Source organism: Poromitra crassiceps (assembly GCF_964638095.1).
Source record: "Poromitra crassiceps genome assembly, chromosome: 18".
NCBI classification, from domain to species: domain Eukaryota; kingdom Metazoa; phylum Chordata; class Actinopteri; order Beryciformes; family Melamphaidae; genus Poromitra; species Poromitra crassiceps.
In genome coordinates this window covers 3,960,854-3,974,489 of record NC_139636.1, presented here as the reverse complement: position 1 = coordinate 3,974,489, position 13,636 = coordinate 3,960,854, and the positions used below count along the sequence as shown (strand labels likewise).

The 13,636-nt window shown below is 43.6% G+C and overlaps 1 protein-coding gene across 1 annotated transcript in view; it reads right to left on the bottom strand.

Annotated features, from left to right (window-relative positions):
- The window catches only part of LOC310792623 (F-actin-capping protein subunit alpha-2), a 42,084-nt gene that overhangs the window by 12,774 nt on the left and 15,674 nt on the right, over nucleotides 1-13,636 (bottom strand). The window contains exons 2-3 of the mRNA XM_083654340.1: nucleotides 6,468-6,531; nucleotides 4,084-4,135 (exon numbers count right to left, since the gene is read on the bottom strand). Coding sequence (XP_083510466.1) covers nucleotides 4,084-4,135; nucleotides 6,468-6,531 — 116 coding nt within the window. The remainder of the gene's footprint in view (nucleotides 1-4,083; nucleotides 4,136-6,467; nucleotides 6,532-13,636) is intronic.

The following is a 13,636-nucleotide window of genomic DNA, read 5'->3' as shown; positions in this document are numbered from 1 at the left end:
TAGCAACTTTATGCACTAATTACCTTTTTTTTAAAGTGTCCCCAACATTTTCTAAATGCCCCCCTTTTTTAGACAGTGGGGGCAAAAGTTGCCCCCAAATATATATTTTTTATGTCGTACACTGTGAGGGATTAGCTTTTGGAAGAACGTTGTGGTGACCCAACAACACGTGGTGACCCAACAACACAGAGTCAGAGTCAGAGTCAGTTTATTTACCATTTGCAGTCAAAACTACATTGGAATTGGGGTGCAAGAGCTTAAAACATAGACACATATATGACAGGTCATGACAACATAAAATAGCATAAAAAGACAGACAATAAAAAGGTTTAAAAAGTAAATAAGATAAAATAAAAGAATAAAAGAATAAAATGAGACAGGTACATCTGTGGATAAAGGCCCGAGTCATCCAGCTCACTTATTAAAGTGCAGGAACAAAGTGCACAATCACACATAAAGTGCACAGTAGTAAAGTGCCTAAGCAAGGATCAAATTGCATGAGAAACCAGTATAAGACATCTTATACAAAAGAAAATAACAGAAGAAAAGAAAAGTCTAGGTGTCTAGATGGTCTAGACAAAACAGAGATCTACCGTTTAGATTTGTGATCGTTCAAACTACGCACAGCACTCGGGTAGAAGCTTCTCGCAAAGCGAGTGGTGGAGCATTTAATGGAGCGGTAGCGTCTACCCAGAGGGAGTAACTCAAAAAGACTGGCGGCCGGGTGACCTGCAGGGTCCCTGATAATACTGGAGGCCCGGGACAGAAGTCTGGAGCTATAGAGCTCTTCTAGTGCCGGCAGGTTGGCACCAGTTATCTTGCGGGCAAGGCGCACTACCCTATTTAAGGATTTTCGCTCCTTGACAGTAAGGTTACCAAACCATACAGTGAAGGAACTAGTGAGAATGCTCTCAATAATACAGCGATAAAAGTTAACAAGGATCTGGCTGTTGTGGGTGAACTCCTTAAGTCTTCTTAAGAAGAAAAGACGTTGCTGAGACTTTTTAACAATCGCTTTGGTATTTGAGTGCCAGCTAAGATCATCCGAAATAGTGACACCAAGAAATTTAATAATTTTTACCATCTCAACCTCTGTTCCATTGATTATTATAGGATGGAGAGGTGCCTTTTTACGGCGGAAGTCAACGACAAGCTCCTTTGTCTTGGAGGCATTGAGAATGAGGTTGTTGGCCTCGCTCCACCTGACAAGTTCTTCTACCTCAGATCTGTAGTTAGACTCGTCATTTGAGCTAATGAGCCCAATGACAGTGGTGTCATCCGCGTATTTAACTATGAGGTTGTTGAGGTAGTGAGCGATACAGTCGTGGGTAAAAAGAGTAAACAAGAAAGAGCTAAGAATGCATCCTTGCGGCGAGCCAGTGCTCAGAACAAGTATATCAGACAGATTATTTCCCATCCTGACTCTGAGGCCTCATGATTAAAAAGCTGAAAATCCATATTCACAAAGAGCATCACACAGACCAAGATTTAGCAGTTTACGGATCAGAAGTGAGGGAATGATCGTATTAAAAGCAGAACTATAGTCTATGAAAAGCATTCTGACATAAGCTTTACTTTTATCCAGGTGTTCATATACAGAGTTCAGAGCTATAGAAACTGCATCCTCAACTGATCTGTTTTCCCTATAAGCAAACTGCCATGGATCAAGAGTAGGAGGAATCTGACATTTAATGTAGTCCAGCACCAAACGCTCCAGACATTTCATAAACACTGATGTTAGTGCAATGGGTCTGTAATCATTGTGACATGTAACAGGAGATTTCTTTGGGACTGGAACTACAATGGACTCCTTGAAACTTTTTGGAACAATGCGACGCTGCAGTGACATGTTAAAAATATCTGTCAGCACAGGGGCAAGCTGCTCAGAGCAGGACCTGGCAACTCGGGGAGGAATGCCGTCCGGTCCAGCGGCCTTCCCCACCTTGGTCCTGGACAGGACCTTGCGAACCTCGTGTTCAGATACAGTTAGCCCAGTACAGTTAACCTCGTGTTCAAGTACAGTTAGCCCAGTACAGTTAACCTCGTGTTCAGATACAGTTAGCCCAGTACAGTTAACCTTGTGTTCAAGTACAGTTAGCTCAGTACAGTTAACCTCGTGTTCAAGTACAGTTAGCCCAGTACAGTTAACCTCGTGTTCAAGTACAGTTAGCCCAGTACAGTTAACCTCGTGTTCAGATACAGTTAGCCCAGTACAGTTAACCTCGTGTTCAAGTACAGTTAGCCCAGTACAGTTAACCTCGTGTTCAAGTACAGTTAGCCCAGTACAGTTAACCTCGTGTTCAAGTACAGTTAGCCCAGTACGGTTAACCTCGTGTTCAAGTACAGTTAGCCCAGTACGGTTAACCTCGTGTTCAAGTACAGTTAGCTCAGTACAGTTAACCTCGTGTTCAAGTACAGTTAGCTCAGTACAGTTAACCTCGTGTTCAAGTACAGTTAGCTCAGTACAGTTAACCTCGTGTTCAAGTACAGTTAGCTCAGTACAGTTAACCTCGTGTTCAAGTACAGTTAGCTCAGTACAGTTAACCTCGTGTTCAAGTACAGTTAGCTCAGTACAGTTAACCTCGTGTTCAAGTACAGTTAGCTCAGTACAGTTAACCTCGTGTTCAAGTACAGTTAGCTCAGTACAGTTAACCTCGTGTTCAAGTACAGTTAGCTCAGTACAGTTAACCTCGTGTTCAGATACAGTTAGCCCAGTACAGTTAACCTCGTGTTCAAGTACAGTTAGCCCAGTACAGTTAACCTCGTGTTCAGATACAGTTAGCCCAGTACAGTTAACCTCGTGTTCAAGTACAGTTAGCCCAGTACAGTTAACCTCGTGTTCAAGTACAGTTAGCCCAGTACCGTTAACCTCGTGTTCAAGTACAGTTAGCCCAGTACGGTTAACCTCGTGTTCAAGTACAGTTAGCTCAGTACAGTTAACCTCGTGTTCAAGTACAGTTAGCTCAGTACAGTTAACCTCGTGTTCAAGTACAGTTAGCTCAGTACAGTTAACCTCGTGTTCAAGTACAGTTAGCTCAGTACAGTTAACCTCGTGTTCAAGTACAGTTAGCTCAGTACAGTTAACCTCGTGTTCAAGTACAGTTAGCTCAGTACAGTTAACCTCGTGTTCAAGTACAGTTAGCTCAGTACAGTTAACCTCGTGTTCAAGTACAGTTAGCTCAGTACAGTTAACCTCGTGTTCAAGTACAGTTAGCTCAGTACAGTTAACCTCGTGTTCAAGTACAGTTAGCTCAGTACAGTTAACCTCGTGTTCAGATACAGTTAGCCCAGTACAGTTAACCTCGTGTTCAAGTACAGTTAGCCCAGTACAGTTAACCTCGTGTTCAGATACAGTTAGCCCAGTACAGTTAACCTCGTGTTCAAGTACAGTTAGCCCAGTACAGTTAACCTCGTGTTCAAGTACAGTTAGCTCAGTACAGTTAACCTCGTGTTCAAGTACAGTTAGCTCAGTACAGTTAACCTCGTGTTCAAGTACAGTTAGCTCAGTACAGTTAACCTCGTGTTCAAGTACAGTTAGCTCAGTACAGTTAACCTCGTGTTCAAGTACAGTTAGCTCAGTACAGTTAACCTCGTGTTCAAGTACAGTTAGCTCAGTACAGTTAACCTCGTGTTCAAGTACAGTTAGCTCAGTACAGTTAACCTCGTGTTCAAGTACAGTTAGCTCAGTACAGTTAACCTCGTGTTCAGATACAGTTAGCCCAGTACAGTTAACCTCGTGTTCAAGTACAGTTAGCCTAGTACAGTTAACCTCGTGTTCAAGTACAGTTAGCCCAGACAGGTCACTGGGGTTTGAGGGCAAAAAAACAGGTGACTCATTGTTCATGGCATCGAACCTCGAATAAAAGTTATTAAGCACATCAGGAAGTGAGGGGTCATCACCAGCTGCAGTAGCCAGGCTCCTCTCCTCTCTAGGAGGGGAACACCAAACTGGTCTGAGATCAGCGTCTCAGTTCGTCTCAGTTCGTTTTTCCTTTCATTTGTCACCCATCTGTATAGCACCACTATTTTTTCAATGGCAAATCTCAAAGCTGTAATTTGTCATGAGCTGAAGAGGAGACTTACTGCGCTGCACCTTCCCTGAGAAGATTGTCATTGTTGAGCAGCAATCGCACATCTGAGGAGAGGAAGAGAGAGATCATTAGAGAGGAGAGGAGGATGAGGAGACAAGGGGAGGAGACAAGTGTGAAGGGAAAAGGAAAGGAGGTGAGGTAAAGACAGTAGAGGAAAGGAGGAGATGAATGGAGGGGAAAGAAGAGGAGATGAGGAGCAAAAGGAAAGAAAGAAGAGACAGCACACACACCGCACACACACACACACACACACACACACACACACACACACACACACACACCTATGGGGAGAGCGGTCCCTCCAAACTATGTGGCAGTGCTACCCGTGGGGTCGCGCACCGCTCAAATTTACTACCGGGCGCTGAGGGCAAAGTTCAAATTGCTTAAACTTTGACCTACTAATGCCTACCCCACACTACAGGATAATTTGCAAGATTATGGCCAAGATTCCCCCCTCCCGATTTTCTCGGGGGTGCTCCCGATTTGAAGCGCGTCGGGCAGATAATCTTCCCAAATGATCCTGTAGTGTGTGGGGTTCAAAGATTCACAATCGGGAAGACTGCCTCTTCCCGATTGTGAATCGGGCATATCTAACATGTTAGATATTTACAACCCGACAGGCGATTGCATCTTGAGCAGAGAGCCAGTAGTAGCTGCGTTTCCATTACAGTTTTTCGCAAAATAATCTGGTCCGCGTCCGCTCGCAGCCCCGCACAGAAACAAAGAACGAGGAAATTGTCATCGAGGTGAAATACCCGTGCGTCTTTGAACGGGACGGAAAACTAAATGCTATACTGCAAAGCATGTAGCCTACAACAAGCGCTTAGGTCTCAGCTTCCCGCATCGGCGAGTGTCCGCACGGAAAAGTGAGTCAAATCAGCAGACGCGCCCCTCCACAAGACACCTGTGCAGACGGTTTTCGCCTGGCCGTGCACAGTAGGCCTACACCCCGAATGGACGCGGCTGTCCGCGCAAATATTAGTTAAACAAATCCTTTCAGTGCAAATGCATTATAAAAACAAAAAATAAAATTTGTTTAGAAAACGAAATTACACTAGTACACCCGGTGCGCACACTGAATAGGCATTTTAAAAGTTAACGTCGAGCCCTGCTTCCAAGGTGAATCTTCTGCATAATCTTCTAGTGTGTGGGGTTGCGTTTGAACAGACGCGATTGTGTGTGTGTCCCAAGATTGAAATGTAAAAAAATCGGCTCTCTCTGTCCTGTAGTGTGTGGGCTCTCAAGATTTTTATAATCTTCAAGGATTTGAAAATCCTGTAGTGTGGGGTAGGCATTACCGGCGCTGACCTTTCTCTGCTCTACCTCGTGGTGACCGAAGAGAAGATCACTTCTCATGTGAAGGCAGCATGAGGGATACCTGCAGCTAGCAGTCTCTTACTACCAGAGCTCATCTTGACCAGCTCACACGCCTAATATGATCAAATAACATTATGAAGATATAGGCCTAAGTATTTCATGGGAATACATCAGCATGCATTTGGAGCTGACCTAAGTGCTGGTAGAAGGTGTGTTCAGTGTCAAAACTGGGGTTGTCAAACGGGCATAAGTGCAGTTATGCCCGTTTGGCAGCACACAAACCCCTACTTTTACTGTTACGACTTTTAGTTTTTGTATATAAAACGTATGTGGGTCATGATTTAGCTGGTTTAGCTGCATGTTAGGGTTGTGCAATAAAATCGATATGGCAATATATCGCAATGTTTTTTTGCGCAATACTGTATCGATATTTCAGAAAAATATCGTGATATCGCCATATCAATCTTTTGCACAGCCGTGTGGTCAGTGAGACAATAAGAATACCGTACTTTTTATTTCAGTACGTTCAGTAACACACTCAACACTCAGTAGTTTTGACTCAATTTGTCCACTAAGTTATCAATATAAAGTGATGTACATATTATTACACTACCTGGGTGGTACACAGCTAATTAAATTTTCAGTAAATTATGTCGTGATATCGTGATATCGTGATACAATCGTATCGTGACCCATGTATCGTGATACGTATCGTATTGTGAGGTCCTTGCCAATACCCAGCCCCTACTGCATGTCGTTGAAAATATTCTTCTACTTTCATTCAAACAGAGCAAACCCAAACAGCAGTTCCCACACATTATCACACACACACACACACACACACACACACACACACACACACACACACACACATCACAATATCACACAGACACACACAGACGCACACACATATCACAATATCTCATAACCAATTAGGATTTATTTTACTCAATATCATGCAGCTCCACCATTTACAGACACATATACACACATATACACACACACACACACACACACACACGTACACAGACACACACACAGACACACACACACGCTCACCATTGAAAACTTCGTTGAACTCTCCCGGTGGGGCGTGGATGACGAAGTTAGCTGCTATGCGTACCTGCACACAGAAAAAGGAGAGACAGCTTTTAGACACAGTGGGCCAAGGTAAGTCTAGAGAGGGATTAGCCAGCGACACAACCACTGTGATAAATCACTGTGATAAATCACTGTGATAAATCACTGTATTAAATCACTGTGATAAATCACTGTGATAAATCACTGTGATAAATCACTGTATTAAATCACTGTGATAAATCACTGTGATAAATCACTGTGAGAATGTCATAGTGTTAGGAGGAACAATGCAGAGGTTTCTTTCTCTCAAGTTAAGTACTCTTTGCATCAGGTGGGGAGTGTTGTTTTGTTTATTAGCTCATTTCGAGGTGAAATCTATGGAGGTGAGACATTTTTAAACCTACCGGTAGATATTATTTGTCGTCACATTTGATCAGTTTCACGTTTAAAAAAGCTCTTATCCAAAATGACTTAAGCTGAATTCGTGGCCGGCCGTCGACGCCCTCGCCGTAGCGCCGAGCCTGCGACGGAGCCGGCGTGCACCGCCCTGAACAGCACAAGTAGACTCTCTCTCCTCAAGATATGTCATTTACTAGCTTCACTATGACATCATAACTGTAACACAATACAACGTGTCCACTTCTCTTTACTTCGTTTTATGTTTATTTTACACAATGTAAAAAAAGAAATCCAATAAAATGTAATTCTAAAAAAACAAAAACAGTGCAAGTCTAATATACTGTAGATGGGGAATGGATGTAACAGGAGTGAAAGCTACACTACATTCTCTCCCTAGGCTAACTTCTAGTCATTGAAATGCTAGTGAAATCACACTGCGAGCCCCTCGTAATAAGCTTCAATAGGTAGGCTAGATCTCCATCATTACAAGTGTGTGTGTGGGGGCGGGGCATGTGTGTGTGTGGGGGCGGGGCATCTGGTCTTGATCAGTTTACACTTCTTCAATTGAGGGTGATGAAAAGAGGAAGTCTGTGGGGGGCAGTTAAGTTGTAACGCTCAGAGCTCTGATAAGATGGAACAATTTGGATTTTGTAACCCAACTGCCAGCCGGGTTGGAGCAAGCCTTGTGACTCAAAGGTTGCTCTTTGGTTTGCACCCCCTGGTGGCTGGGAACGTTTTTTTTTTACTTTTTTTTTTTTTTACCTTCAATTAATTTTAAACCATTAGTGATCAACTTCTGAAAATCATTGCAACCATATAGAAATGCCCTCGGTGAGTGAACAACGTCAACATCTCTCATGTGTTCCACATTAGGGTAGGAGCAAACCAGGCAGCCAGAGTCTATCAGTCTGACCACTAATATGACTCTGGGAGATATGGCCGATTTTCTTGGGGTTTCCGCTGGAGAGTGTTTACAGTCCAGCAACGTCTCATACAGTATGCAGCTATTTATTATTATTGATTTATTTATTCTCGTTATTATTATTAGCCGAAAAATGCCGTCTGGACCTACAACCGATCAGCTCCAACTCCGTTCCCGCGTCATTGGACTGTAAACAAATAGTTTGGGGTAGAGTAGAGTGATGGTACATCCCCACCAGCCACTTCCACAACCACTATTTTCCCCCACCAACAAGATTTTTAGAATAGAATAAGTCTTATTCTCTTCTAAAAAATATAGTTTTGGCTGTACCTACCTGTACCTTTGGAGGTCTTAGGCTGGGTTCACACCGACGATGCCTTGCCTTGCCTTGCCTTGCCTTTACCCACGCTTTTTAATAGGCGTCCGTTTTAGTCAACGAGGCTGTGTACACCGGCCGCCTGAGCGTGAACCCTGCGTGTACCCACGCCTTGCCTATGCCTTGCCGATTTTATCGAATAGGCGTGAGTTCTATTTTGAAGCCGACAAGGCGCGTGCAGGCAGACTTCTTCTGTCAAGCCATGAAAGAAAAACGCACAATATCCGTCGGAAATGGCAAAATCAACTGAATTTCAAAATAAAATTCAGTTACTACAACATGTTGAGCAGAGACAGAGAGATTGACGGGTGGCTATCACGTGGGGCTTTCTCCCCGTCGGCAAACAAATCTTCATGAGAGAGAATAGCGACCGTAGAAGCAATGTTGTTGTGTGCCAGGCTGCCAGCACATATTCTTGCAAGATCACCTCTCTAAAATGTCCGACTATAGTCAGACCTGGTTATACATATCCAGCATCAATAGAACATTAAATATATCAGATTTATTTTACCTAGAGGCTACCCATGACAATTCTGGACAACACGTGAAAAAATACAGTCGGGAGAGAGGAGAGGCGCTTGTGACTCGGCTCCAGGTTCGGCGTGCAAAAGGCGTGCGGTGTGATCGCAAAAGCGTGTAACAGGTTCACGCCCAGCTCGGCGTAGGCGTGGGTTGAGGCAAGGCAAGGCATAGATTGTCTGTGTGAACTAAGCTTTATTCAATAAGACCTCCAAAGGTACAGGTAGGTACAGCCAACATTGACCAGCATTTGGCTGGTGGGGGATGTTGGCTCAAATTCCCCTTCCAAGTTCCAGTGAAAAGTTGCTAATATGTTGACTAAACAAGCACAGCAGCCTGTCCTTCCTGCTGACATGTTAGCTTAGCCTAGAGCTGCACTTACAGTCAGTCACTCTGCATAAGAGCCTCCACTTAATGGAACACTCCGCCTATTTTCAACCAGCTTTGTAACATTAGAACATCAGTAGTATATCAGAAAACTGTAAACTGTTTTGAAGTCTGTCATTTAATTTGACAGTTATTGAGTGTTAAAGTGTGGACCAGTGACATCACTGGTCCACAATAACTCAAATTAATAACTCATTAACTCAAATCAACTCTCAATAACTGTCAAACTAGATGAATGATGAATAGTTAATAGTTAATACTCATTAATAATGAGTTATTAATTTGAGTTAGTGTGGACCAGTGATGTCACTGGTCCACACTTTAACACATAATAACTGTCAAATTAAATGACAGACTTCAAAACCATTTACAGTTTTCTGATATACTACTGATGTTCTAATGATACAAAGCTGGTTGAAAATGGGCGGAGTGTTCCTTTAATGCTTAAACTGCTACATGTTCATGTTTTGGCCAACAGAGGGCGTCATGTTACCATGTCACTGATATGGGGAGGGAGGGAGGGAGGGGGTGGGGTGTGTGTGTGTGTGGAGGTTGGGCTATACTTGACTTCCCTCCACTTCATTAAAGAACAGCATGTCTGTCTGTCTGTCTGTATTTGAGCTGTCATGTTTTTCCCCTCTTCCCCTTCTCTTCCGTGGCTGCACCACAACACTTCCTGTTTGCTCTGGTCACATGTCAAACTGACAGCGAGCGAGACAACGGCCCCTCCCTCCCCCGCGTGGCTCACCACCATATAAGGACACGAAAATGCGCTGAGGTCTCAGTCATCTCTCACTTTCTCTCTATACCTCGATGTCTCTCTACTAGGGGTGTCACGATACACTCATTTCACGATACGATACGATACACGATATTGGGTTCACGATAACGATATGATACGATATTTTTAACAATATTCTTTTTAACAAAAGTAAATAATTTTTATGTATTTATTTATCATTTATTTAACCATGTGAGTCCCGTTGAAATCGAAACCTCTTTTCAAGGGAGCCCTGGGAAAATACTGGAAAAATAGTCTTTCATTTGAAATACACAAAATACAAAACAAATGCTGTTTTTGGAAATTGTCATTATAATAACTAGAAAACAACATGGAAGATAATGCTTCTCTTGCAATAGAATGTGTCACACTGTCACAAACTAAATGTTTGTTGCATGGTGAAAGAAAAATAAAGTATACGGTACAATCTATTTCTTAAATAACTCATGCTCAATGGTCCCTAAACTTATGTAATCTTATGTACCCCTTGAGCTGTTTTGCCATGCCAGTAGTAGTCTGCCCCCTCACTCATGCGTGTTGATTCTGCTAAATTTGTTCTATTATTATTCAGGAGCAAAAAAAAACGACGATACGCATATCGTGACGTTTCGATATCGCGATATATCGTGCGACGAAATATCGTGACACCCCTACTCTCTACCTCTCTCACCCTGCCAGGGCACGGTGGCTCGGCCAGGTTCCCCCTCGTCTCACAGGCTGGTTTTCATGTTCCTCTCGTGGTCTGTGTGTGTGGGGTGTGTGTGTGTGTGTGTGTGTGTGTGTGTGTGTGTGTGTGTCTGTGTGTGTGGTGGGTGTGTGGGGTGTGTGTGTGTGTGCATGTCTGTGTGTGTGAGTGTGTGTGTGTGTGTGTGTGTGTGTGTGTGTGTGTGTGTGTGTGTGTGTGTGTGTGTGTGTGTCCCCTGGGCCCTTATTAGCGGGGTGTGTGTGTATACAAGACAAGTGGTTTGGATGCTCAGTGCAGAGCTGCAGATTGATTCTCACTAATGAGCGGTGTGTTGAGAGGAAGAAAGGCGCTCGGGGAGGAACACACGTGTGTGTGTGTGTGTGCGTGTGCGTGTGTTGTGTGTGTGTGTGTGTGTGTGTGTGCGTGTGTGTGTGTGTGTGTGTGTGTGTGTGGTGTGTGTGTGGTGTGTGTGTATGTGTGTGTGTGTGTGTGTGTGTGTGTGTGTGTGTGTGTGATGTTGAGATGAAAGTTAGTGTGTGTGAGCCTAGGCCTCTGTCATGATTCATGACCCACTTATGTTGCGTGATCTGAAAATGCAGAACATGATGCCGGTGTGTGTGTGTGTGTGTGTGTGTGTGTGTGTGTGTGTGTGTGTGTGTGTGTGAGTGTGTGTGTGTGAGTGTGTGTGTGTGTGTGTGTGTGTGTGTGTGTGTGTGTGTGTGAGTGTGTGTGTGTGTGTGTGTGTGTGTGTAGGGTTGAAATCTCATTGGGGGAAGCCATTTGGGCCTCCCTCATTACGCTGGACGACAGGGTAAACAGACTTTCCGTGCACAGACAGCCTCTCAGACGCTCCAGAGACGAGTGTGTGCGTCGGACGTGTGTGTGATTGCATGCATGTTAGTGTTAGGGCTGTTGGAACAAATTAGATTTTCAATGAAGATTAATAAAAATATGATTATTACTTTTTTATCTGTTTTTTTTTAATACAGCTCTCACCACGGCCAACCAGCATGTGAAAACATCCTTTTTGTCACATATGCTGAACTATCAAAGTTTTCTGAGTCTGGATATACGTCAGTGGTCGGAGTCTGACTCTGAATCACAATGCATGCACGTTGCAGGAGAAATGACACAACAATGCTCCAGAACTTACAAAGTGAAGTGCGGTGCTGTTTTTGGATTTCCGTCAACAAACGGCAAAATAACAAGTAAAGATATGAAGTAGTCTGCAGAATAACAAGTAAAGATATGAAGTAGTCTGCAGAATATTTAAGATCCAAATCAAGTAGGCTACCATCCACACTCTGCAATGAGCAACTTGAGAGAGTGTACATCTCACAATGTCATTAAGTTGCTAACTGACTGCTGACTTATCCTGGACTAACTGACTTCTGACTTATCCTGGGCTAACTGACTTCTGACTTATCCTGGGCTAACTGACTTCTGACTTATCCTGGGCTAACTGACTTCTGACTTATCCTGGGCTAACTGACTTCTGACTTATCCTGGGCTAACTGACTTCTGACTTATCCTGGGCTAACTGACTTCTGACTTATCCTGGGCTAACTGGCTTCTGACTTATCCTGGACTAACTGACTGCTGACTTATCCTGGGCTAACTGACTTCTGACTTATCCTGGGCTAACTGACTTCTGACTTATCCTGGGCTAACTGGCTTCTGACTTATCCTGGGCTAACTGACTTCTGACTTATCCTGGGCTGAGTACTGTGAGATACCAGTCATATACAGTAGGTGGAAATTCTGGTACGATTGCCTTATATCGTTTTTTGGTTCTTATGCGTTTTCTTATGTCCTTTTTTAATTGTGTATGTGTCATCTATGGACTAATGCGTCTGCCAATAAAAGTTGATTGATTAATAAGGCTGTGTGGCCAACGAACAACAAAACATTCTAAATATGAATGTGAAATATCTATAGTCGATTTCTACTCTCTCCTGCGGCTGTTGCGTTTCTATCTAACCACCTCCGCTCCTACCTGATATCCTACAAACTATCTTCTTCTACACTACTACAGCATATCCACTATATACTGTATGTACCCCTCCATCACTATCCTCCTGCCCGGCATATCCCAACTCTCCATCTGCTGCCTGCCTGCACCTTATTCACAACTTCATCGACTCAGTTAAGCGTTTAACTCGCTTCATTTTGCGACTGATCGTGTCCACTCATGAGGCTGTGTAACGGGCCCTGCACACCGCCCGCGATAAACTGGCATGTACTCGCACTCGCCCAGTCAGCCCTGCCCCGCTGCTACAGCGTGGTTGGCTGCCTTGCCGTATTTCCGTCTTCAATTGGTCGATTTCGAAAATGCCCCTCCTTCCCTCGCTGCCATCTTGTCGCTCACCAGCTTGCAAAGCATGCTGGGATACCTGGCGTCAGGACATCGCAGGCGACAAGACGAGAGGAGGAGGGGCCAAAACCAAAATAGACCAATTGAAGACTTGAGGAGTTTATCGCCTATGCTCGCGTATTGGTGAGAAGGGGGTCTAAAGTGCACCTCAACTAGGGCTGTCACTTTGTCCCAAAATAAAGTTCAAACTAACTTTAATTGCCCGCAAAATGTTCGAATATATTCTAAGTTTTTTGGTTAATTAAAAAAAAAAAAAAAAAAAGAATTTGCAGGTCAGGCCAGGCCAGGCCAGGTCAGGCCACCGGGCATCGGCCCGACGTGCCCGATTATGCAGTCCACGCCTTCCAGTTACATCGTATAAATATATATAATATAATATAAAATATTAAAAGAATATAAAAAAAAATGCTCAGCTGTCCTCATGGTCCAGTCAGTCAGCTCCTCTCCGCTGCTGTGTTAGCTTGGACGCTCACAGTCACAACACTGCCTCACAAACTTGGCTGCATCCAACTCGAGACAACTTTTCAGACCCTGGAGACAATCTTTCTCAGAAGAGACTAACGCAACAAATCTGGAGACTTTTTCTGACATGGGATTAACATTACCAGCAAGCAGCAGTTGGTTAATTTTGGTTAATAAAAAAATTAATAAAAATAAAATAAAATAAAATAAAAAATAATAATAATTCGAACAGGTCAGTTACAT